General features: G+C 43.0%; 1 protein-coding gene across 3 annotated transcripts; it reads right to left on the minus strand.

Moving 5' to 3' along the window:
• Window positions 1–1,057: 1,057 nt before the first annotated feature.
• Window positions 1,058–26,275, minus strand: AKR1A1 (aldo-keto reductase family 1 member A1). Of its 3 annotated transcripts, none has more exons than XM_061567480.1 (9): window positions 25,961–26,275; window positions 24,707–24,805; window positions 9,750–9,869; window positions 7,732–7,883; window positions 6,848–7,043; window positions 5,985–6,184; window positions 4,817–4,889; window positions 4,291–4,377; window positions 1,058–3,261 (listed from the first exon to the last, which is right to left on the minus strand). In XM_061567480.1, exons 2-9 carry the CDS (start codon window positions 24,794–24,796, stop codon window positions 3,196–3,198), a joined length of 984 nt encoding a protein of 327 aa, XP_061423464.1. In that variant the 5' UTR covers window positions 24,797–24,805; window positions 25,961–26,275; the 3' UTR covers window positions 1,058–3,195. The 3 variants fall into 3 exon arrangements, with proteins under 3 accessions (XP_061423464.1, XP_061423465.1, XP_061423466.1); XM_061567481.1 differs by lacking the exon at window positions 25,961–26,275 and adding an exon at window positions 25,571–25,741; XM_061567482.1 differs by lacking the exon at window positions 25,961–26,275 and adding an exon at window positions 25,164–25,182.
• Window positions 26,276–26,802: the final 527 nt, after the last annotated feature.

A 26,802-nucleotide genomic window follows, 5' to 3' on the forward strand; every position in this document is an offset into this window, starting at 1 on the left:
AACAAAAAAACGTATCTGTCTGGTGAGTTGGGTGATCAGCAATCTGTGGTCCGGGCTGTACAAAACTCACGTACCATTGTGTGGAGCATTATGGGAAACAAATAAGCAATAAACAGACGAAAGTACATTTAAGTAATATCTTCTATAGCTATAACTCTTCCAGACCAACATTTTGAAACAATTGCTTGCTTATGAAAACTCTGTCCCACTTTTGACTTTCTGAATCTCACCAATATTTGTATTCATCAGTGGCCTTCTAAAATGGATTTCCAGCACATGAACCGTTATTTCCTACCTTTAATGAAAGCAACTTGGATGATCTAATGCTACCAGTGACGAATCTCATTTTAGGGTCAAAAGCTACTCCTGAATAGTACGGATGCTTGAATCCTGGATCGTTATACTGGACTTGGCTTTAAGTCTCTGTGGCACTGTCCAGCATGAGAACTTTGGCAATTGGAGCCCCATGCCAAGGCATCCTCCACGTAGTGGGTGTTTGTCAGCTATTCACAGGGACACCAAAAGGTTTTTGGAGGCTCAGGACAAAATGCCACACGCTCCGAGGCCTCCCTTGCCCAATATCCCAACTCTAACATGGACAAATATCCCGCGTATAGCCTTAACAGACTTTTGGGGAAAGTACTGTTAGCGAGCACCTATGAAGGCTGGGACACCACACGAGGTGGGTGGTCAGCACCACACCCAGTAGCAATGTTTACACATTGCACCAAGTACTCATTTGAGGCTGAGTCTACCTAGGGGAGGCCCAGGACCGATTCAGATTTTCGCCACTGATGTTGGCCGTGAGAGGGAATCGAACTTGGGTCGCCGGGTTCTCCTGTTTGTCGATGGAGTGGATGTTAGTTATTATTGTGCAATTGACCACGATGCCAGTGCAGAGTAACACCTGGGCAATGCAAAACATGTTTCAAGTAACGATGAACGTACATGTATATAGATCCTCAAATGTGCTTTATTGGAAGTTTAGAAGTAAAAAAAGCTCAAAATGTGTCCGATGTGTTAAAATGTTGATTTAAAAAAACACACAACTGCAAAAACCTTTTGAAGGAAATATTTAATTTCAATTGGATTCAAATACCGTACAGAACTGGAGCGTTACATGACATGAGACTGACGTCTCTCCAGCAGGATGGCAGCACGGCCATAATACGTCCATCTTCAGCACGTGTTTGATGTCAGGAAAAAAAACACAGAACAGATAATGCAGCCCAGGCGCAGGTGTATGAACTAAAGTATTTGACTATGAGAGGAACAGTTTAAACACAGGTTGTTGTTTTTTACATTGGAGTAAATATTTATGTGGGCAAACATGGTCAAAACTATGAATGCATTTATAATTTTATACACTGAACAAATCGGATTTTAATTTACTCCAGAAAATGACTGTGAATAAAACCTCACCGTGCTTTGACAATAACAGGTGCACAACCTGTTGCAAAATAAACACACCTTGCTATGTTGTACTATTTCTTTTGACCTCTGTATGTTGCCAAGAGAAAAATGTCATTAAGCGTTTTGTGCAAATCACCACCGAGATGGCAGTGTAATTCAGTGCAGTTATTTTCAAACTTCCAGTAAAGATTGCAGTCCAACTCCACTACAACTGGCTAACATTTTAACATCCTATCAACTTCTCCATTCCGGAAAAACAGACATATCGTCCCATAGTATACGGCCAAGTGGCCACATCATGGTACAACACGAAACCTGAATATGGCTCTTGGCTAGAGGATTGTAGCTCCCAGTATGCGGTAGAATTTGCTCAAGGGACAAACATAACTCAACTGGCTGCGTGGAACCTTATTAATTTACCAGTTTTTTCCATCACAGCTCTGCAGCTATACACTGATGGAATATGGGTTTATGAAGTATTCTGCTTGCAAGTTAAATTGTGAACAGCTCATTTTGCAGGATATTATTGTGGCTGCCCAGTTTTACTGTGAGCTGTTAAGAACTGGAAACAATTTGGTATCTAAAGTGAAAAAAAACCCATGCGCTAAATTATTTCTGCAGTTGCACAAGAAAGTTGGGTGGCAGAAATTCCCCACATGCTGGCTAACCAAGAAGACCAAACTTTAACTAGAATCAATATTCTGAAATTATGTACACATACGTCAGTCATGATCAATCCACTGCTAGATGAAAGCCTCACAAACGTTTGATCTGTTGAACTACCTTTCTACCAACCACGTGAGCAGACAGGTTTTAGGAAAGGTTTCTCTACCATGGACTACACGAATAGAAGGCGAGTTTAGTGGATGTTTGTTACCCTGTAAGGTCGAGGTTTGAATACGCCTACAAGAATAAATTCTGGGACGTGCCTGCATTGCAGGCACCTACGATGTAAACTCTCAAAAAGGAATTATTTGCTAATGCAGGACACTGCTTTGTATGTGGGATTAAGGCACAGCTATGTTATGATTAATTCAAGCCAGCAACACAAACTGACAGAGGCTCTGTGGGCTCAAAATGTGTGGTCACATTATCAATGAACATCACTCTTGCACATTCGAAAAGCCCCCATGTCTACCGAGCAAAAACTGTCACAATCACTATCAACAGTTCACAAGACATTTGGCAATTAGTAACAAATACTTTTTTTTTTATGTGTACAGTATGATTCCAGAAAATCGTAGTAAATCAAATAGTTGAACATTTATATTTCAGAAAAGTACTTTTATGTTGACGTGAATACCATTTATAATCGAAGCTTGAGATGATCATTCAAACAATGCATTGGCAAACATTGTTAAATCAGGTATGGATTTTAAAAAAAATCAGTGGTATGCTTGAAGCCAATATTTGAGACATCAGGGGCAACAATACGTGGCAGTAACAACATACCACTACAAAAACAAACAAATGAAAGGAAACGTCCAGCTCAGGTGTTTTGTGCAACATGCCCCTGGAATATAACCCAATGTAGCCAAACTTAAGTTGACGGAATAGCCAATCATGCAAAACACACCATGGTGACATTACTTGCTTAGTTAATTAGTCAAGCAACTTGAAAGGACATACAACAGTGCCTGCATTCGTCTCCTACAATTGTCACAAATTTCATTTGCAGGGGATGGCAGTGGGGACGGAGATATCTAATAATTTCTCTCCATTGTGCTTTTGCGGGGGGGGGGGGGGGGTTGCCAGGGACGACAGAGGCAAGAAAATCCCAGCTCAGTAGGGGTCGTTGAAGGGGTAGTGTGGATGCCCAGCGTCCCTGGGAATCATCTTGCCATCAGCCTGCAACAAATGACGAGAGATGTAAATCATGTTTAATACTGGCTGCAACGCATGAATGCACGTGTCAAAATTCCAAGTGATTTTCTGCTCAAAATGAGCATCGAGGCAATGCTCTCCTCCTCTTTGCAGCCCTAAGCCAGTGGTAGAAGTTTCAGATTCCTACGGCAAGGGCGAGTCTCTCCATTGGACATCAACTGTTGTTTCCCGACAAAGTTGTCCCAATTTTATCAACGCCCGAGTCAAACATCAGCCAGGATTTGAACTCGGGACCTCCCAACTGCAACCTGCTCACCCTTTCGCCGGGCCACCTGGCCAGAATGCGTCTACATACATTTTGATGGGTAAGAATGGGAGCAAGCATGCCAAATGAATTTTTATTTGTATTTATAGGGCACTGAAAAAGGCCTTAGTAATTCACGAGTGCCTTGCATCACGTGTAATCTCAACCAATCCAATTGTCTGCAAGCGAAGTGGACACCCGGTGGCGGCTGCCCTCATGCAGCACATGGTGTATGCAGCACTGGCCTGCAAATGGGTGCGAGCCTGGCAGGAGAGAGATATGCTCTGCGGTTTTTACCAATTAAGTACAATAGCAGAAAGGTTAACTGGCCACCAAAACATATTTATTAATTTGTATGTGTGTTGAACTTCTTTCGCACCATACGTAACCATACGTGCTAAACGTGCAGGGGAAGGACAACAAACTAAACTTTAAATCTTGACTTCAAGCTTTCGTGACTGTAGGAATTCATATTCTTTGGGTCTTTCGGTAAAGTCACGTAGATAGGTTGAAAGAAAATTACAAAAAACTACAACGTTTCGATCGCAACACAAGCACTTCTGACGACCGCTTGTGTTGCAATCGAAACGTCGTAGTTGTTATTTTATTTGAACCTATCTACGTGACTTTACCAAAAGACCCAAAGAATAGAAAAACAAAACTATAACTGGATGAAGTTAACCGACTAAAAAAAATATTTTAAATGTTAACATTTCAGCTTTCCTTTGCATCAGCAAAAATCGCAATACCTCAATCATGGGCACGATGTAGCGCCAGTTCTTGTCGAGGGAACCTATCTGATCCATTTCCTCCTCCGTCAAAGCGAAGTCAAAAACCTGCTCGCATAACACACATGGTGAATAACCCTGCTCACAGCCATCAACATCCAAATTCACCACTGCATGCTTCACGAACCAAGCCTTGAACATCAAGATCAGGCAGAAAAACTGAGCGAGTACATTGGCAGTGGTGCTCAGGCACAACTACAAAATACGGAGTACATTTGTTAGTATGCTCAATGGGCACGTGTTTTAAATCCCTTCCCGAATCTATCCACCCAGCAGTATGAATGGGTGCACCACCGCAGGTCATGGGCACCCATGACACCCACAGTGGCTGATGTGCCCCTAGGCGCTGCTAAATGTAGGAAGTTCCGCGATAAATGACTACTGTGCTCTGTCCCTTGATAGTAACAGAACCACGGTGATTAACAGCAGCAGGTGAGAAGTAAAAAAATGTACAAATCTCAGTGCAATATAAGTGTCCGTAACAAACCTGAATGTTCTCCACGATTCGGGATGGAGTTACACTCTTCGGGATGACCAAGACACCTCGTTGTACCTGCCACCTACCAATCAAATGGAAACAATGATTTGGTCAAGCAGCTTGTAATTCACTAACGGTCTTCTGTGGCATGCATTACCTCCAAGACCATCATTGAAAAGCAGATTCAATAAATCATTTTGGCAGCTCTGGTCTTGATTCATTAAAACACAATTTTCCGCCAATTAACTTCACCCACAATAAGGAAACAGGATATTATTACACTTACTTTTATTTAGTGTTACATCAGTATATTTTTTATGCTCTGACCAAATTGAACAAATTCATCAAACCAAACAGGACCAATATACAAATAAACAAATGCACACACAAACTCAGGCAAACAAACAAATGTAAACACACACATACCGAACGGCAGTGATTCACTGCAGGCCAGCCAGGAGTGATTGGGTTATACCCTATCGCTAATCCACCCAATATTGAAAACAGACTTGCAGTTAACGGACACCACAATGGTGAGTGGAATGGCACTACCCAAGCGCGCACACATGCACACACAAAGGCCAAGGTCCACCGCATAGCCTTGACAGACTGTTGGGGGTGCCGTGGTTGCGAGATGTTATCTCCCTCGCCTGGTATGCAGGAAGTCGTGGGTCCGATCCTGACCCTGATGCCTGCTGTATATTTGGAGCTTGTGTGTTTCTCTCCCCATGGGCACATGGGTTTTTATCTGGGTCCTCCAGTTTTTCCCTTCACATGTAGAAACATGCGTTCAAAATAATTGGCTGCTATAAATGTCCACATGATAAGCCACTTCGTTGAGCTATCATTGATGGCCAGGTTGCTTTAAAAAAGAGCTAATAGCTCAGTGGGCCTTACCTGGTAAAATAAAAATAGTTTAGTTTTTAGTTTAAGTGCTGTTAGCGAGCACCTATGAAGGCCGGCATGGCACATGAGTGGGTGGCATGCACCATGCCTGGTTGCCTTTGTCTCCCCAATGCTCATGTTTACACACTGCACCAGGCACTCATTTAAGGCCAAGTTGACCCAGGGGAGGCCCAGGAGTAGTGTTGGCCATGAGTGGGAATCAAACTCGGGTCACTGGGTTTGGAGTGCTGCGCGATCGCTCAGACGTGCACACACACACACACCCACCCACCTAATGATGACCTGGGCGGGGGACTTGCCGTACTTGTCGGCAAGCGAGCGAATAGCGGGCTCCTCCAACACGACGGGCTCGTGAGACTGGCGCCACGCGCGGTCGGGCGAGCCGAGTGGGCTGTAGGCCGTGAGGGCCACCCCTCGTGCCGTGCAGTGAGTCAGCAGAGCCTTCTGAGATAGGTAAGGGTGGCTTTCCACCTGCCAATCGGAAACAAAGTCATGTTCAAACAATGACAGCAAAATCCATTGCTGGATGAGGGATTTCCCCAAGCTGCTGCCCTCTATCAACGAGATGCAGAAATCCACCTAGCACTTGCACGTGAGCTGATTTCATAGCTCCATCTCCTCGGTATACGTCATCTTGGCTGCCACTGTTGTTATATTTGACCACCGACCATAATTCCCTCAAGCAAAAATATTATCGAAGAATGAGTTTCAAGACATTTTCAGTAGGACTCTGAATTGGGATGTTTAGCCATTTCTTTTTAAATGAGTTTTTGCAGGTGAGATTATACCGTAGTAAGTGAACAAAACGTGCACATACCAGGTCTACAAAGACGGGTTTATGAACCAAATTGCTATACTGCTATGTCCTGGCCACCTTGTGGCCGAGCAAATTTTAGAGCTGCAAACTTACATGATGTCACAATGCTTGCCTTTAAATGCACTATGTTACAGCGTTAAACCCCTACACAACTCCAACTTGGGTGTAAACATGCCAACTTGTTGCCAATCTAATATCCGAGTGCATGCGAAGTTTGCATGCCAGTTTAGACAGGATTAAATGCTCGATTCCTGCCACTGCTAATTATTTTCACATCACACACAAACACGCTATGTGCACATTTTCGTTCTAGCTACCTGCAAGATGGCGGGTTTGACGGTAGCGATGGCGATGATCTCGTCGATCTGCCGGCTGTTGAAGTTGGAGAGGCCAATGGCGCGGACGAGGCCGCCTTCCACCAGGCGCTCCATGGCGCGCCACGTCTCGCGGTAGTCCGTGTAGTCATAGCGCACCGTGCCGTCCTCGTTTTTGGGGAAGGCGATGTCGCCGCGTCTAAGCAGAATCGCCGTTTACATGGTGCTATAAGAAACTCGGACACATATCACTCTGAAACTACTCCTAGACAGAAATCGCCCAGATGTCGGTTGAAAGATAGGGTGCTCGCTGTGGTGAGATGTTATCTCCCTCTCCTGGTATGCAGGAGGTCGTGGTTTCGATCCTGACCCTGACGCCTGTATATTTTTAGTTTGCATGTTCTTTTCATGGTCACATGGGTTTTTCTCTGGGTCCTCCGGTTTTTCCGTCCACATGTAGAAACACGTGTTTAGAGTAATTGGCTGCTATAAATGTCCACACTATAAGGCACTTCGTTGAGCTATCATTTATGGCCAGGTCGCTTCTGAAAAATAGCTAATAGTGTGCTTTAATCTTGATTTGAAGCTTTCGTGACTGCAGGAATCCATACTCTTTGGTTCTTTTCGGTAAAGTCACGTCGGTAGAAATAAAACAAAATAAATCACGACGTTTCTATAGCAACACAAGCCATCGTCTTCAGGTGAAAATCGCGATAGCCGCGATGTCTGCTGTCTTAACAAGGCAGCAGACATCGTGCTGCCTTAACAACTTTACCGAAAGAAACAAAGTATAGTGTGCTTTACCTGATAAATAAAAGGGTTTTTTTCATTCAACGTTACAAACCCAGGGGTTGCGCTCATGGAAGCAGGGACTGGCAGGTTCTTACTCGAATCCGTGGGGCCAGTGAATGAGGTAGAGGTCAAGAAAGTCGAGCTTGAGGTCCTGCAGACTCTTCCGGCACGACGGCTCCACATCCTCCGGGTGGTGCTTGGTGTTCCAAAGTTTTGACGTCACAAACACATCCTCCCGGGCGATTGCCTTGATCGTTAGGGAAACAAAAATATGAAGGTAAAATGAAACTGTGCTGACAAACAAGCAGCATTTACGTGTCTTTTTCCACATTTTTATCCCGATTGTGCCATTGGTACCATCGGAAGCTATTCCAGAACAATACAGGTTTCCCACACATTATGCTGGAGTAGATGCATTCCAAACAAAGGTTGCAACAAATCCAGATACCTGCCTGTGAAGTTGTACACAGAGTACACACAATGTTGTTCCACGTCGAACCGCATAGCTGTACATGAGTGAATTCAAACCACATCGAGCAAATTTTTGTCATATACAGCGCGAAATCGCACACACCGGACCCGCATAAAGCGAAGGAAAGCTGTACAACCCTTCATGTTACTTAACGAACCACAGAATTGGATGCCACAGAGCTACCTCTGAGATCCCTTTCAAGTGACCTCTGGTCTACACAGGAGGGGGAATCACATTGCCACCCTCTCTGCCACTGAGAGAAATGTTCGTCAAAAACAAATTCAAACTGGTATTTTTAATTCTCAGAGCTGGAATTTATCCAAATGAAGCGCACAACCAAATTTAACACGATGGTTTTGTTGTGTAGAGTTATTGGTGACCAGCCTGGGACTATCCCCTCACTGGAGAACCGGCTTTAACCACTGTGGCCTGCTGCTGAGCTATGCTGTCAGCAGATGGCAGTGCAGACAAATCCATTGCTGATTCTGATGAGCGATGAAGATCTTTTTCACAGATGTCCAGTGAAAGTACTAAACTCTACCCCGATGTCTATCTATGTTGAACTTCTTTCACACTGGATGTAGACAACTGTGCTAATCGGAGGTCTATGCTTCCCACTTTCACCAAACCACGCTGACTAGTGTGGTTAAGTTTGGTTAAATAAGCCTGACGACCCACACGGTGTCGACGGGTTCTCATTCAGCAGTGGACTGACAAAAGAGCTGTACATGTTGCTGTACATATGATAAAAACGATCACCATCAGTGGTGCTGTAGCACGTGGGATTAGACGACCCTATCAAGGTCTTCAGGACTATTGCACCCTCTTGTATTGTGTCTAAACTAATAACCCGTTGTCTTTTTTACTGAGAATAAAGTGACTGCTAATCTTGTCTCACGTGAACAGATCTTGCGGCAAAACATATCTCGGTACAGTACAATTTGGATTGATAAACTATCGAAATGAAACAGCACCTCAAGATGCTGTGCAAATAGTGCGACATGTACATCAAGATAATTGTAAGAGGAGGGATTATTTATTAGTTCCGGTTATGCAATTGCAGGACTCAGACCCTACCAATTCTGGGGTAATCCTGGGAAATACCATCTGATAAGAGGACGGGCTCATGCATATACACGTGCAAGTTTGTAATCTTGGAGGGCACATATCTACTCTGCAGCAACTGTGAGATAAGGCAGATTGTGGAAAGTCTTGGCGAGGTGTGGGGAGCTCGACAGCTTTGACGATGACAATGGGGCGCCACGGTGGAAAGATGTTAACTACCTTTTCTGGTATACAGTAGGCCGTGGGTTCTATCCCGACCCTGACGCCTGCTGTATATTTGGAGTTTGCGTGTCTCTCTCCCCATGATCATGTGGATTTTTCTCCGGGTCCTCCGGTTTTTCCCTCCACATTTAGAAACATGCGCGAAGAGTATTTTTCTGCAATATATATTTCCACGTGATAAACCACTTCGTTGAGCTATCATTTTTGGCCAGATCGATTCTGACAATGAGATAAAAGCTCAATGGGAATTACCTGGTAACACATATATACACACACAGTAACATCTTCAGCTATTGATCTCCAATGAACCATTCTGCCCACTGGTGTCGACCACGCCTGGCTCGTGTGGCGCACCTTCCCAGCACCGAAACACTCCATCAGGGCCTCTCCAACCTCCGCCTCGTTCCCATAGACGGCGGCGCAGTCGATGTGCCGGTATCCCGAGTTCAGCGCCGACGCCACGGCTGCCTTCACCTGTGTGGCATAAAATACAGCTGGGCGTCATACTCACACAGAGGTCAGCACAATGCACTGCCATGTGAATTATTATTGAAGCTGCTCTCATCTCCATCAGTCATGCAGCGGCTGATGGTGAGACTGGACGAACATCTTCCTCTCCTGTAGGCCTACATTTATCTCTTTTAAGAGCTCATCTTTGATGCCAGGAAACCACCTCTTGCTATCTCTTGCAGACGGCTAAATACTTCCTGTACCTTCCACATGGCTGTTCAAGGCCACTGATGATAATTTGAAGGATGGGAGCTCTTGATTCGATTAATTAATGGTAAGAAAAAAGCGTATTTTTTATTGAATCATTAATAGTCTTGAAATTATTTAATTTAGAGTGCCAAGTGTAGACAAGGCTTTGGTACTCACGTTAAAAGTCACGTTAGGCCCCGTTTTCAGAGGCGGCCACCGCCACACTTCAAGGTCACTTAATGATCTACATCCTGTGCCAGTGTCTCAAAGTCTCAAACATTTGACAAGTGGGGGCCCTACCCCCTACCCCCCTCTCCTCAGAGAGGCAGGCACCAAACCCCAACCCTATTTCACAGGTCCCCAGGCCCCGTTACTCAGTGCTACCTTGTCAAAGAAAACAATTCGGGGACACGCACACAGCCTCCCACACTTAGGATATTATGCCACAAACAATACAAAACCAATCAAAGCCCCCAACGTCCCACCCCCTACCACAGGAGACAATGCGACACCCCAGGAGTGTGTTTATTGAGGTAAACGAGGGAGGGAATGGAGTGGGGTGGTGGCTACCTCTGTCAACTGGGCTTAATGTGAGCACGAAAGCCCTGTGGTTACTTGATTAACCCACAAAAAAGGAAAACAATGGAAAGAGCACTGCCGTGCCAAAACGGCCCTCCTGAGACAATAGATTGAGTGCAGGTTTGGAAGGGGACTCAAGACCGCTGTCTGACAAATTGCGGCCAATGGTATCCCCGACCTACTAGCCCAAGACACTGCCATTATTCGAGTGGAATGGTGGGCGTGCATGTGGCCAACCCGGCCAAATCCCTTAAGTACGCGATCTAACCCAAAAACCTTTATTATGAATAATATTGGTCGCGAAAGCCTACGTGTTAAATAGACTTTCTGGATTCACTCCCGCACCCAGGCTGCGACCAGCTGCGACCAGCTGCGACCAGCTGCTTGGGTGCTAGTTCGCCACGCTGCTGCCTGGCATGAAAGACGAACAGCCAGTCGGATTTTTGTAAAAGCCACCTGACACTTTAATTAAAGAGATAGCGCCCGAACCAGGTCAAGCCTATGCAATTGTGCGTGGAAGTGGGAATGGCTTGGTGAAAAGAGAAGGCAAATCCTGGTTGACATGAAAATCAGACAAGGACTTGCAGTACAAACTGAGGAGAGGTAAGCAAATCTTCCCACTCGTTATAAATTAGTGAACAGATTTGAAGTTTTCATGACTGCAGAAATCCATACTCTTTGGTTCTTTCGGTAAAGTCACGTAGGTAGAAAAATTAATAATAAATCACGACGTGTTCAGCAGTTCTACTGCTGTATCTTTCCACCTGATGACGCTTGCTTGTGCTGCGGTTGAAACGTCGTGATTTATTATTTATTTACCGAAAAAAACAAATAGTATAGGGAACAGATGTGCTGCCATAAGCACCTGTAATACATGCACTCGCCTGGCCAAGGTGATGGGCAATCAAAATTTCCATCGTTAGAGGCAAGAATCTCTCATCACAGGCTGCTATTGGGTCAGAGGGTCACAAATGGCAGTTCCAGGGAGGCAAACTGAATCGCACAGTAGCCTTTTCCTGCTTGGAAAGCCAAAAACAGCCTTCCCAAAAAGACTTGAAGAGCCCAGTAACTTGCCCCAAAGGACTAAATGGAATGCCAAGATAGCCAAATACCTTACGACGTTCGGGGCCATTGTGGAACACCCCTTATGAAAACATTTTCCATCAGGTATGTAGTGATGGTGGTCAACCTGCAAGACACACGGTACAAGCCGCGGCCAGCACACCAACGGTTGAAGTGGCACCAGTGGGAGTTGTAAACTCACCAGATGGAAGGGCGGAGACATTTTAAGAGAAGATGTTGGACTGCGACATCAAGCCCTAAATGACTGAACTGCTGCCGTTCAATTGCCATGACAGCAATCCAAGGGTGTGTTCCATAAAAATACCTGCTGGCACAACAGGTCAGGCTGTAATGGCACCGGCCGAGGGTTGGCATCAATGAGGCCGGGAGATAGGAAAACCAGGACATCTTTCCCGGTTTGAGGCAATCAGGTTAACACACACCAATTTTTTGTCTGGCCACCTACTAAGGAACCTTCGAGATCATGGCGAATAGAGGAAGACAGAACCGAACTCGCAACAAAACAGCTAAAATATCAGGCCATCTGTGGACAGCGCGCCGGTCTGACAGAAATGGGACACAAAGCGAAGCAGCTTGGCATTGCCTGGTACTGTGAGCAAGATGGCCTGCCATGATGACCAGAACAGTCTCCCGGCTAAACCAGCCAGCTGTCACGTTTGGCGCTGCTCCCTCCGACAGGGAGTGGTAGGACTCCACACCAGTCAAATGTTTCATATTTCTGAGGCACTGACAACGGGATGGAGTTTATCAAGAGACCACTTGGAGCTCGCTGGGTGGCGGCCGCCGAATGTACAGCATCACCTCAATTGTGGCATCTTGACTTGGTTTCGGTTGTTTTGTTGCTGTCTAACCAGGTGCGGACTTCAAGCGACCAGGATAATTTTGTTTGTAAGAGCGACCTGGGTCACCGAAATTACAAAAGTTATTTAATGAAATATAAAGTACCGCGATGAAGCAAATATAAATTCGATTAAAAAAAACAACAAATTGAAAATTTGAGCAAAAACGATCGTGTTAGAAGAGAAGTCACACGTGCATAACTTGGCAATGTTTTGTAGAACATCTTCAACTGGCTGGGCCTTTGTGTTTTTTTTACATTGTGTGTTTCTTTTATACATGTCAATAGTACACTTACTATACACCGTGAAATGATCCATGGTTTTGGTTAGGCTGCCTCGTGCTTCCTAATCATACATAGTATTCTGGGATCTAGGCGTTACAGCCCTGGGTGTCACGAGATGAAAAAAAATAATTAATGCATCATAATTTGCAATCATTAAATCAATGAAAATACATGTAGATTGAAAATACATATATTCTAAATGAAGCTGGAACAAGAAAATAAACGAAGTAGAATCTTTGTCAAATCTATTCAAAATTAAAAAAGACCCAAGCGGCTGAGCCCGTCGGCACTCCAGTCTGAGAGAAAATAATTGAATTCTGTGTGGAGGGTCCTCAGGGAGAGATAGGTGGCAGGGACAGATGCTCAGTACCTGTCTCCAAACTCTCCCTGCAGATAAGGTTTCCATGCCTAGGGATAATTGCTAAAGTTGATGCATAAGTACAGTCCTTGTGGGCGCCAACACTGACATAAAAATGTACGGTTTTGTTCAGGTCTCTGAACTCTTCTTAACCATCAATCCTGTTCTAGGATCTGTGTAAATTTACAAGAGGCTCTGGAAGTGTAAAATGCCTTGTGCAACCGCAAAAAAAGGAATATTATTGACTTACAGCCAGTTTTAACTGCAGGCTGAAGGTTAACCTGACAGTTAAATAACCCCACCCATGACACTCTGCCGACTGATCAGCATGACAAAGCTCAGTCTCAGATAATCTGCTGTTGGGTAAATACAATTATTCGATTAGTCAATCATGAGTCAGTGACACAGATCATGAATGTGTAGAGTTCATGAGGGCACGTTTGGGGTTGAATGTGGGGGTCACATAGCAGACAAGAGACCACGCCTATAAAAAAATAATTAAAGAAGGGTGCTGGCAAGAAGACAGGAAAAACGAGATAGGACATTTGAGGGGATAACCCCAGTAAGTGTGAAAGGGAAAAGGGTATATAAGGGATGGGGAGACAAAGAAAGAGCAGCTCTGGGAGAAGAAGTCTTGCCGTAAAGATGTGTGGCCATGCCCCGCAAATGTTCATGTTGGTGATGTTTGGAATATTAAAATTCCCTTACCAGGACGACTTGTGTGAACTCCCTTACAAATGCACCAAAATCTTGTGACTTATCCATAACAATAAAAAAGTGACTTATCTTCTTCTACTTTGCACCCTTGCTGATTATGGTTTACCCAACATCCTGCTTCTGCCATTGGAACTTTCTGCTGAGGTACATGGTGCCAAACTCACACATGTCACTGCTTTGCTTCTCTTTTACTCGACCGGTGAAAGAGTTTGGCGGTGAAGAGTTCAAAATAGTTTAAAAGTGGTGGGCCTTGACATGAAGCACAATGGACTGAGTGGAGAAAGTGGACCTGGAAGGCAGATCCCAAATGACTGGGGAAATTCCAGGAAGAAGAATAATAACAAAGTTTGGTACAGGAGTCAAACCCCTGGCAGAGAGATGAACACAATTTTAAAGAGTGGCAACACTAACATAATTTAAATGTCTTACGAAACATTTTCTCCTTCAACGGAACTGCTGTCTTCATTCCTGCAGCTCAAATACAAGTGTGGTGCACTGCCTAAAGTACCCTTAAATAAGCTCTTAAATTCATGATTATCAGAATCAGAATATGCACTTATACTGGAGGAATCCTATGAGTAAATTATCAATCACACTGTGCTTAATGCACAATATACACATTTTCTTCACATTAAAAAATAATGCAAGTACAGGGGTAAAAAAGAAAGTCAAAGTGGTTTATTGCTCAAATAAGCACTGGGGCAGTGCTCATTTCATGTGGACAGTCCTGAAATAGTAGTGGACATTGCACATTCTCATTACAGGGGTCATCCTCTCAACAGAACTACCACTGTTGAGCTGCAGTGAACAAATGATTATGCCGATTGGAAATACTGTATATGGCTGTTGTTCAAAATTGCACCCAGTACAAAAAGTGTGCCTGTCATTTTATCGAAACCAGAGGAATGAGACGGCTAAGCCAACCCCCAACCGTGATTTGAAACACAACCTTACCAGTGTGAGTCACTCTCACCAAGTACATGTAAATCCCTTTGTCAATCCACTGCTGTATGAGGGTCTCTCCATGCCGTATCATTCATGCGAGTTGTTTGACCATATTTCACCACGCTAGTGAATGCAGGTTGGTGAAGTGGGCGCCCCAGGAATGGTTCAGATATCACTTGCCACTGACGTCAGTCATTGGCTGGGAGATGAACTCAGGTTGCCAGGTTCATAGTGCAGTGCGCTAAATGCGCCAAGTACTGCACCACCATTCCTTCCCTTTACACACAGGCAACAAATTTCAATATTTTAACCATGGAAACATGCAACGCTCTCTGTATTTTTAACATGTGACGACTAATCCTATCCTCTCCAAAATAACTGTGAAGTGGTTTACTGAGAACTGCGGACGATAATTCCCAATGCAGAATTTAAATCATGAATTGCTTACCCTTTTATGAGCTTGTTGCACTTTATGGAAGAGTTCACACAGAGGGCATACTTGTTTTCTGGCCAGTGAGGTTATGCACCGACAGCAAGAAATTACACATGCGGCGTAACAAGTCACCGCTGTATTATGTTGCCAATCTCAATAGAAAATGAGAGAAACCTCCCAACACCTAAACACAGACATTGAGAAAATATTGCACCAGCATTCATCAAAAATAAATATGGGATATTTTTTTTATCATTATCATCAGTCATGATCAATCCACTGTTGGATGCAGGCCTCCTTATGCCATCGCCGTCATTAATGATCCTCCGATGCAATAACCAACCTCCCCAGACCATCACAAGTTCCTCACAGGCGTTTTTATAGCAGCCAACTATTTATTTTGGGCAATGACTTTGCTTACGACTAGCCCACACAAGAAAGATGTATAAATTAAAGATGTTCAAACAGGTTGGGCATCTTTTATTACCAGCATATTAGCCCCGAGTGACCTAGTGAGTGCACAGGATGTGCGTGTGTGCCTCCGAGTGCTATTAGAACTTTCTCGATGGCTGGACAAAAAAATGCAAGTCATCCTGAACCAACACCCACGTCACAAGGCTAGGGCTTACATAAACAGTTCTGCCCATTTGCGAAGCAGAACTGTTTGGAGAGAAAAAAAGTGAAATGTACAATAAATGTGTCCTTCAAAGTATGCATGCCTGGTTATACAGTACAAGTGTAGACATTGTTGTAGTATTGTATTGAAAGCTTTAGATAACATGCCAAGATACGGATGCTGTCTGCTCACGATCTTAATTTGCGGGAATGCTGGTGCAGTGGTTAGCACACCGTGCTATGAACACATTGACCCGTGCTCAATTCCCAGCCACTCCTATGGGGAGGCTTTCAAAGTAGCATTGGGTTGACAAAGGACGTGTGGTGAACGTGCAAGGAGTAGGGCAAGTGCCAGTACAATAATTGCAGGGTTGCACCTTTACCTTATACAGTACCTTCACTAGGATTGTGAAGCTGGATCTATATACAGTACTCATGGACACCGTTGTGTGTGCAGCATGCAGAATCCTCCCATTTCTACTTGGTAGCAAGATATCTTATTGTGGAAGATTTAAGGGGGTATGAAGGCTCATGGGCTGCCCAAAAATTTGCAAAGTTAAAATTATGTATTTAGCTTTATAACAAGATGTAATTGCGCAATGTTATTGTGCAATCAGTCTACGTGGTATTGCACAATCTACATATGTAGACAAAAGCCAAAGCACTGCTTAATGCAAGAAACACACAAATTGTCACTTCAATAACACAATTCGAGTGCATAAACGATTTGTTTTCCAGCCTGTAGTATTTTCTCTGATTATGGTTTGTCTCGATATGTGCAGATTTTAATCATACAATTTGCATCCACGTCTGGGGGTGAATGGAAGTCTTCAGGGGCTCATCGTGGCCATGTTCAGCAGTGCGCCAGAACATCCGAAATAAGATGTTTAAGTTCTTGGTCTCTGCGTCTCTCACAGTGGGTTCACAATGGCTGTGCCAGAGCTCTGATTCAGGTTCAAGTCCTGAGACTGGGTCTGAGACTCACAGTGCCAAGCAGGTTCATCATCAAGGTTCTCACCGATTCAGCATCAATGCCCAAAGATGGTGGCTGCACAGTACAATGCAGGAATTTCACAATGACAATGTAAGTATGGGACAGGAGAACTCTTCTTATCCACGTAAGAATAGCACGTAATAGGAAGCCCCGCCGCTATGAATTTTCGGGTAAAATCTGGAACATGAATAGGGCTGCAGAAAACAGTAATGGATGAGAGCAGTTCTGTATTTAGCTTTGCCATTGCCAACACCCCAGGTGAGTGTTTACTCAGTGAAAATGTGCTATGTCATTTGACCAAAATATACAACTGGTTGAAGGTGCATTTCTAAAAATACCATTTGTTTCCTTGCAACCAATCTTCACAAATAGCTATTATGCCAATTGGATCTCATCAATTTATCATTTTCCAAAAACAGACAGTAATACAGACCTAGAACTTCATAAATGAGGCTGTCGGCATAGACACTCATCAGATACCCAAACAAACCGAAGTAAAAATCCCAGAGATGTACAAGTATTTACCCTTTGCGGTGGCCAATGCCTCAGGCATTTGAATTAAACCAGTGTTGGCTGAGCGTAAAAGACAACATTTTATGGCAAATATGCAATGTGATTGAGAAGTTTTGAGTCATAGCTTTGGACTGCATAAGCTCACATCCACATAAGCTCCGTAGAAGTGTTGAAATAATATTTAAATAACTAATGTGTCTGCGACCACTATGATACATATATAATTATGCATGCGTTTTTCTCAACAGTGATGTATCTACATTTAACCAGGAAAAACTCAATGAATCTCACGCCGTCCTTTGAAGGATATTGCGTGGAATGTTAGACCAATTACTTTTTTAAAGTATTTTTGTACATGGCAGAGAGTTACTGGAATTTCCGGAGAAACGCCACACAAAGACGGGAAAAGTAGGTTTGTAATACTAGTGCTCCTTAAAGCCACTTCATGTCTCAAAAAAAGCTTGTCTCACATATATACAGCTCTCGAATCTGCGATTCAGTAACCTGACATCCAAAGTCGCGAGATGACAGGCATGACCCACCACACCTGATTCTGGACAGCCTCAACAGTGAACGTGTAAATGAAACACTCACTCACCCCTCCCAGTGACGTGCGTCATAATTTGGGGTGATAAATGGAGTTTAAAAAAAGAAATCGTTGTCTTATTACCGTCTCGTTTAAATTGCTTCTCATGGGGAATTTATCGTTTGTACAGATGCGTTCACCGCATTAGCCTAAATGTATCGTTTACATAAAATTGCAATGGCTGTAATGTAAATTGTAAATCATCAATTCTTAAATATACAAAATAACTCCTCTGATCTGTGATTTTACTGCACTTATCTGCGGGTGGTATAATCACGGATAATCGTGGATGATAGGATGAATTTGCCACACGACTCCACTTATCCGTGAAAAACTTGGGGATAACGGGAATTATGGCTGAAGGTACAGGCCGTGGGTAAAAGGATACATTTGCCACACAACTCCACGTATCTTTGAAGATATGGTGGATAATGAGACACGCTGTAGGGGGTCAATGACAATGTGTTAATAATAGAAAGCATAGGGTCACAGAAAATGCGTTTCCACAAGCCTTACAGCTGCCACAGATAATACGAGTCATATATAATATGGCTGAGTATAACAGAATATCAGCCATACAATGTTGCTGCATGTATTGCAGACAAAGGGTCAACTACCATTTTAACTGTGTAACTGTGTAATCTGAATACAATGAATATCATCACAATCAATAGACTCACGAAGAATAGCATTCACAATATTTAATTCTAGCTTTGCAGAAGATGTTGCTGTAATTGCAATGTTAATTGACCAAAGGTCTAACATACCGTGGTTGAAGAACCGATCTCAATCGAGGACTCAATGCGTGCCTACTCAATACAGAGACGTATAAGCTTGATATAGCGTCGAGTTCCATTTCGTGTGAATACTGAACAAGTTTACTTGTTTTCAAAATGGCAAATGGGTGCTACTATTGTCTTGCACAATTTTTATTCAACGGCAATGCCATCCAAACATGGCCTTCCTGTGGAAAAAAAAATATTTTAGAGGTGTTTGATGTAAAGTGGGACAGATAAATTATAAACACCTACCCCTTATTTTATATCACGAGGGAAAGTAATTCGTTATAATACAGTCATCTGACTTATTGTGGAAAAGATGAGCGCAGGCAGTTGCTGACACACGACTGTACCCGACATATAATTTAATATAAAGTACAAAGTCAAAATATTCTTATGGCTAACACTTCAGAATCACTTATTTCCTTCTGCTAGATCCTTCAGATATTTAATAGTTGTCAGCTACCTTCCAAAGTCTCCTGTTACAGTATTACACAATCCTGGCTTAGGTATTTAACACATTTGCCAATCACTGGGTGTCCATTTCAATTCTTGTCTAGCTAACCCACTGTCCTTGATCATTTTCTTTCAAAGTTATTTATTTAGGTAATTAAACTGCCCTGCCAACACAATAAACCACAACACTCCCCTTAACGATAATCTCGTTATGCTAAAATCAGCATACATCATAACCTATCTTTAGGATATACAAACAATTCAAAAGAAACTAGATGGAATTTACAAGGCAAATAGCACAAACCAGACAAAATATAATTGATTATTGAGTTGAACCCTAACATCTCCTTGATTCCCTGTGGGAGGTGAACCATGACGTGCCTATTAATCAGCAATCCAACATTGAAGGGGGATGTGTAATTATGAACGACTTTCTCCACTCCAAAAACAAGTAAAAAACCCGAACAAAGGTCGTTCTCAGTCAAGAACTGCTGACAATATTACAAAAAAAACACCAATAAGAAATGTGTGATGACACTGTGGAATCTGAGGATTTATGTTCACTGTTACTTTAGAGTAAACACATTTAACCAGACAGCAGCCAGGTAAAATGTTTGACCTTTTTGAATTATCTTTCCAACCACTACCACATAGGTCCAAAGTCTCCTGGATAACTCAATTGCCACTGTTCTGAGTAACCTTTCACCTTTTATCCGACTCCAGGCAATTCTAGCCCATTCACGGCTAAACCATATAACTTTTCTCTGGGATGTGTTTGCTCACTAATGCTTGACTTGTATACTGCTGACTAAAGCACCTCTTGCTAAAAGTCAAAGTGATTTCCCACTCATCTCCTGTTTACAACCCTGCACCAGTGTTGGCTATTCCACATCCTATGACGGTGGGGAGTTTATCATCCAACAACCAATGTTGACTTCCCCACAAAAATGGCCCTCACTTTATTGACCCCAAAGATATGATAGGCTGAATAAACTCCTAACCAAACTGAAACTTAAAACTTTCGTGACTGCAGGAATTCATATTCTGTGGTTCTTTTGGAAAAGTCACGTAGATAGAGAAAATAATAACAATAAAATAATAAAAAGAAAGTGAATAAAAATATCACGATGTTTCGATCGCAACACAAGCGGTCGTCATCAGGAACAGGGAGGTTAGCCTCTGAGAGCAAGCTGTTTATAAAGGTTTAGAGATGGACGGGGCAGCTAATGTTAATGTAGGAGAGGGCTCCGACACCGGCAGTAGGTCAACACCAATCAAAGCATTGCACCTCACTCCATACACCCACACTGCTGACGGTGGAGGTTGACAAGAAAACACAAATCAAGTCATGACCCAAAGTGTATGATGACATCTTTCCAATGATTTCTGAGTCTATAACCTTTCTCTCGGTTGAAATTGTCTCTGTGTGTGTATATATGGATGGCTTCATGAACGAATCTTTGTTAATAGCCAGTAGGCTTTCAAAGTACCATCGTCTTAGAAAAATCAATTTTGTCTGAGCCAGCCGCTTTAAAATAATGATCAGCCACGGCAGAAGTATTGGTCCTACCATGTTTCAAATCTGCCTTATGTTCACGGACACGGTCCGAGACATGTCGCTTAGTTTCTCCAATGTAACTGCTGCCGCAGATACAGCTTAGTTTGTAGATGCCAGGATATTGCATATCAGGAATCTTGTCTTTCACCGATGGATCTTGTGTTTGTTCATGATTTTGGAAGTATATTTGGTTACCCCTGGCGGCGTGACGATGACGGCAATGTAAACCACGCAGGAGATCTTCCACGTGGCCGGACGACGGAGAGAGGTGTCGGCAAGCAGCGACGCAGCCAGGACCCAGGACCCCACACACGAACCCCGAGCCCCGGGTCCGCTCCCCCTTATATCCCCCCAGGCGTGGCTAGGCCCTGCCTCCGGCCACGCCCTCTCATGGAACCTTCAAGCAGGTTGCCGGAGTATCTCAGCCAACCCCACCTGTTACCTTTGCCCCAGATACACCTCCTTCTCTGATTAGTTGTTACTTAACCGTGCCCGTACCCGTGATTCCCTTTCCAGGCCAGCAGGTGTCACCCTGTCATTACACAAGCATGATAATATAATTAACAGAGCTTATGCAGATTTCAACTACAGAAAAAAATTCCATTAAATATCAATGACCTACATTTATGGATTATAATACTGTGCATTCAAATAGATAGCTTTTCCAACATATTTTACTGTATTACTGTAGTGTACTTTGTAGGTTGTAGCTGTACAAACTTGGAAAAAGTATGATTGTACAGTACGGCTAGCATACACACAATCATTTGAATAATCATTTGGTGTTGTGAGACGGAGATTACCAATGCATTTTAAATACTCTTAAACTAATCACATACCAGACATGATCTAATTCCAATCCAAATAATTATTTCACTGAACAAACATCTCTTCTATTATATATGAAACATTTAAAGCACTGTGATATTGTATTCACTAATTCTGTCACGTGGAAAGCAATGCAAATTTAGCTGATAATTACTTTTCTGCAATCAGCAGTTATGGCTTCTGAGATATAAGGCATGTTTTCGTTCATGATTAAAATACTTCTTCCTTCTAAAAATATAACTCTGTTATGATAGAGTAATAATTTACAGCACATCGTCCATACACTGCTGGATGAAGGCTCCCCACACCATGCCAGTCATTGGGGCTGTCTTATGATACTTCACCATATTGGTCAATGTGGGCTGGTGAATGGGGAGGCCCCAGGACCAATTCAGAAATTACTCGTCACGATTGTTAGCTATGGCCTGAAATTTAAACCAGGTCAGCAGAGCTAATGTTTAGCCTGATAACCACTGCATGCCACTGCTCCTCCCAATACCACTTTCAACCTAAAAAATGAAACGTATTCGTGTACACTCTTCTAAATTCATGGGATTGAGAGAATCTGAATTTTTTTAAAAATAGATACACTTTCAAAACATGTACCCAGACTTCTGCACATTTTTTGGCTTTTTTGCCATTGCATGCATTGTTCCTAAAACAAGGACATTTAGGAGTTATGTAAGCTAAGACTTTAGAAACATTTCAGATTTTTTTTTTTAAAGAGCAATTGCAATAAACTAAAGATTACTTAATACGTAATACATACACACATTTGCCGCACAAGACAAGTTTAAAAATATTTAGTGTTTCACAGACTGACAACAGGCGGAGGTTTTCAGTGTAACCTGGCGGTCACAGCAACAAATACGGTAAATGCTGCAAATGCATGACACACATGTACAGGTACAATTTTGCATGAACGTTCATGAACATACAAATACAGTCAAGAACATACTATGCACAAACAAGATGGTACATCCTATATGTCTTGTACGAACAGATGATTGTGGACAACAACAGTCATGATAGGAGGGCAGCAGACAACAAGAGTTTTATTGAGCACACTTTTCATCAAGCTAAAGGGGTCACATACCAACAACAATGACTTTCTGTCTTCTGCCTGATCCCCAACCTGTTACAGAACCATTATAAACCATCCAAGATGTATTCTTACCACATCCCACCAGATGGTTATAGGTCTTCCCCTTAGTTTCTGACCTGTCTCAGCAAACCTACATGTGTCCAACCTGCACATATTGCCTAGCCATCAGAATCTTCTCTTTATAGGATTATAAAAAAGTATCACATGTTTTTCAAAAAATCCCAAGTTTCTTACCTTATCTTGCCATGACATTTCTAGCAAACTCTGCATGTACCTGCACTCAAAGGCCAAATTATAATTTCTAGTTGCTTTGTCATATCAACTGTCCAACAAATGCAGTAACACAAACATTCCATATGCATAAAAAAACCGCAGCTTTTAACTTAACACTCTAAAGTATTATACAGTCGTTTATGTTGTTCACCAACAACCTATGCTTATGATGAAACTTTGCCTGTTGACATTCCTTTCAGCCTCGGGGTTTACCACCTAAATACAGTGCACAAACCCCTCTACTCTCCCCCAACTCCAACTTCCCGCTGACTCATGTGAAACAGGAGCTCCTTTACTCAGCAACACACCTAACCTTACAGCCCTCGTATCCAGTCTCGTTGAATAAATGTACAGATAGCTGAAATGTGTTATCCAATTATTTTTGACCTGATCCAGGTACTTGAGATCACTGAGGTGAAACTGACTAATCGTGACTGCTGTGTTGCGTACCATCCCTACCCCATCGACAATTTTCATGAACATAAAGTGGAGCACGACATTCATCAAATGTGGGCGGCAAAATTAGGTGTCGCAAGTGTCATCAAACCATTCTGAAGCCTCTACCTCTAAATAGACAAGTTTCATCTTACAAGTTCTGAAGCATCATCTTACCTTTAGCTCTTATAGCTCTCCAAACAGCATACTTTGTTTTCTTAAATAAACTAAGCCAATTTAAAGCTCTTACCCATATAATATTTATACGAGCTTATTGTTATAATAAAGGTACTCCAAGACACCTTGCAGGAATGCAGATTCTTCAAGCAACTTCTACACCACACTCCTCTACTGATGATACAAATTCACCAAGGCCATTCATTCAACCAACATCCACGTTAGATGCTCATAAACCAGACCCTGAATGAAACGTACTTAGGTATAGGCACGTTTTGATGCCTGACATAAAGGTTAAATGTGTGTGACAGAGGTTCTAATGGAAGACGGCTCGTTAAATTTCACAAACACTTTACCATTGGCAAAGGCCAGATGGGTTTGCGGAGACTGCCCAGGAAATAAAAGGTAAAAAAGACTGCAGTGGCTGGTTATGATAAGGTGTAATGTCTTATGTAAAATATGCAGGTGCAAGCTCAAAACTATGCTTACACATTAGTAGAATATTTCAAAATAGTTGCCTAACAATAAAAATCTAACCTGCTCAAAACACACAATGTTTAGTTTTTTTCTATCTTGAAAGCATAGTTGGCTACGTACAGTGCGAAAGAAGTTCAACATACATGCATATGGAGAAAAATAATGGGAAATTTAGACATACTGTTGAAAGTGGCAGGGGCCTTTGCTATTTTTCCTTGAAGGAAAGTTCCGCAAACGGGCAGAGCAAAATGACTGTCAAAGTGGGCACGGCTCAAGATGATCAGCAGCAAAGGAGCACCAGAAGGAGGGGGAATTATTGGCACAAGATGTCAGGGATGGGAGGGTAATGAGAGGGGAGGGAAGAGTGGGAGAGAGATGGAGCAAGTAGAAGCGAGCTGGACAAAGCGGCTTCTGTTTTGACAGGGGGCGGGGCGAAGGGAGGGATTCTGAGTGGGAGTGGCAGCGTATAAGTCACGTGATTGCAGGCTTGAGTTAGATACTGTAGAGATTAACTAATATGTTATACAAACTTAATATAAAGAGTTCAGTTCAATGTGGATGTTTGATGCATGACTCACCTTGCCTGGCTCACTCTTCCACGTCCCCAAACCGATCATGGGCATCTTAGCACCATTGCAGAGCGTGATAGCCTCACCAACTTTCGCCATGACTGCAATCTAGCCACGTGTGGACAACGCAGTGCATTGAATCATATGTTGTACACAATATACTGTAGAATTCAGAAACGTATATAAATGACCAAATATTTTGATGTGATCCAAGTCAAAAGCACCACAGTGAATTTCTTCGGAAATTTGCTATGTTTTTGTATAATATACTTATGTTTTGTTATGATGGGTTTACTCGTCATGTTCCTGTCAGAATGAGGCATAGTCCGGCTAATTTGGTCAAATGCATAACATATATAAGTGAGAGACAACACAACATAGACACACGTCTATGTTGTGTCTCTCTCTGCTTGTGTGTCTGTGTGTCTCCGTGTTTGTGTTTTGTCTCTCTCAAATTTAGTTTTACCTGATGACGACTGCTTGTGTTGCAATTGTAACGTCGTCTTCTATTATTTAATTTCTTTTCTTTCTACGTGACTTTACCGAAAGAACCAAAGGGTAATTCCTGCAGTCACGAAAGCTTAAAATCATATACAAATATATAAACCAACACGCTGCGTCGTTGTGCAAATGACATAACTTCATGTAATAAAGTGTATACCGAACAGAAACGCGACTGTGCATGACTTTGTTGAGCATGAATCTTGAATCTGTCACATCCCTGGTGCCTGTGCAATGTTGACACTGCACCGTCTAATTGCAAGCGCATGCGACATCGCGCAATGAGCACGCAATCGCTCACAACAAGGTGTCGTCTTCCAAACACCCGCTACAACGTCCCTAGAAGCATTAGTGCGAATAGCCGGCGCTTGCCTTTTGTAATGTTGCGTTGAAGTTATGGCTCGGGCACTACAGAGCAGGCCCAGTGTGTCAAACAAGAGCCTGCCGTGTATCCTAGATCTCTCGCCCGCGTCGCTGCCCTCCTCGTCCCGCCGAACTCTACCCAGGCGGCGCCGCGGATTGACACGAACAATTCCTCTCAGGTTTTTTCGGTAAAGTCACATAGGTAAAAAAAAATAGAAGTTATAGAAATAATAATAGAAATAAAGTGATTTGTAACTTTATTTCTATTTTTTTTTACCTACGTGACTTTACCGAAAAAACCTAAGAGTCTGAATCCTTGCAGTCACGAAAGCTTCAAATCTCGCACTAACAATTACGTTCTCAGCGACGTGTCGACGTTACGAGGGGAGCGCAACTTACTGCGTTTTTTGTCTCCGCGCGATGTCGGCTGTCGAGTCGTCTCCCTGAAGCAACTTTGCGGGAAGCGTCGCGCTGCGTCTGCAGAAGTGGAATGAATGACTCGGGATGCCACCCCCCTCGTGTCTTGCAAATTCTTAACCTAACATCGGTTTATGCAACACTGTGTGGTTAATGTGTGAAAGAGCGTCCTTTTATATCAGAGGTAAAGTGTCTCTGTGCACTCGACGATTACAATTACTTTAATAATGCTGCTTTTGCCGAGCAGTGAAATGAATGTTATCTCCGTCTGCACCGGTGCGTGGCGAGGAATGTGGAGTGGCGGCCCTCCTCTGTGCGTTGTTGCAGATAAGAGTCAATATACAGAGCTCTCTGAAAGTTCGTCATTCACAGTGAAGCCTAAGATGTGCCTTCGCTCTGGTCTGTGAAGATGAGTCATGCTATGACGAAGGCCCATTGCTCGAAACGTCGCCTATTGCATTTTGGTTTATTTTAAGGCCACTGTTATTGACGAATCTGTTGAGTTTGTTTAAGGGATGAATACATTGACGCTAAGAAGCACAAGTGGATCCTTTAGCTCGGCTCAGTTAACAATGAACTCTCAGAAGATCAAGGAATGTCAAGTCTGGCTCGTGCATAACCACTCCAACATGATCCTGCCAAGTAGGATCGCCACCTCTTGCACAGACCGAACCGGTACATGGTTCTCGCTCAGCCTACGTCTATACAAATGGATATATCACAGTCGACGGGCAGTTCTCAAAGTATGAGCTGAAAATGTGGGGCCTCCCATCTCTTTACAAGGCGTGTTGTCAGCGTGGAAGAGTAGACCAATTCTCTCTAGA

Source organism: Lethenteron reissneri, chromosome 39 (assembly GCF_015708825.2).
Source record: "Lethenteron reissneri isolate LAM-NWPU_2019-01 chromosome 39, ASM1570882v1, whole genome shotgun sequence".
NCBI classification, from domain to species: Eukaryota; Metazoa; Chordata; class Hyperoartia; order Petromyzontiformes; family Petromyzontidae; genus Lethenteron; species Lethenteron reissneri.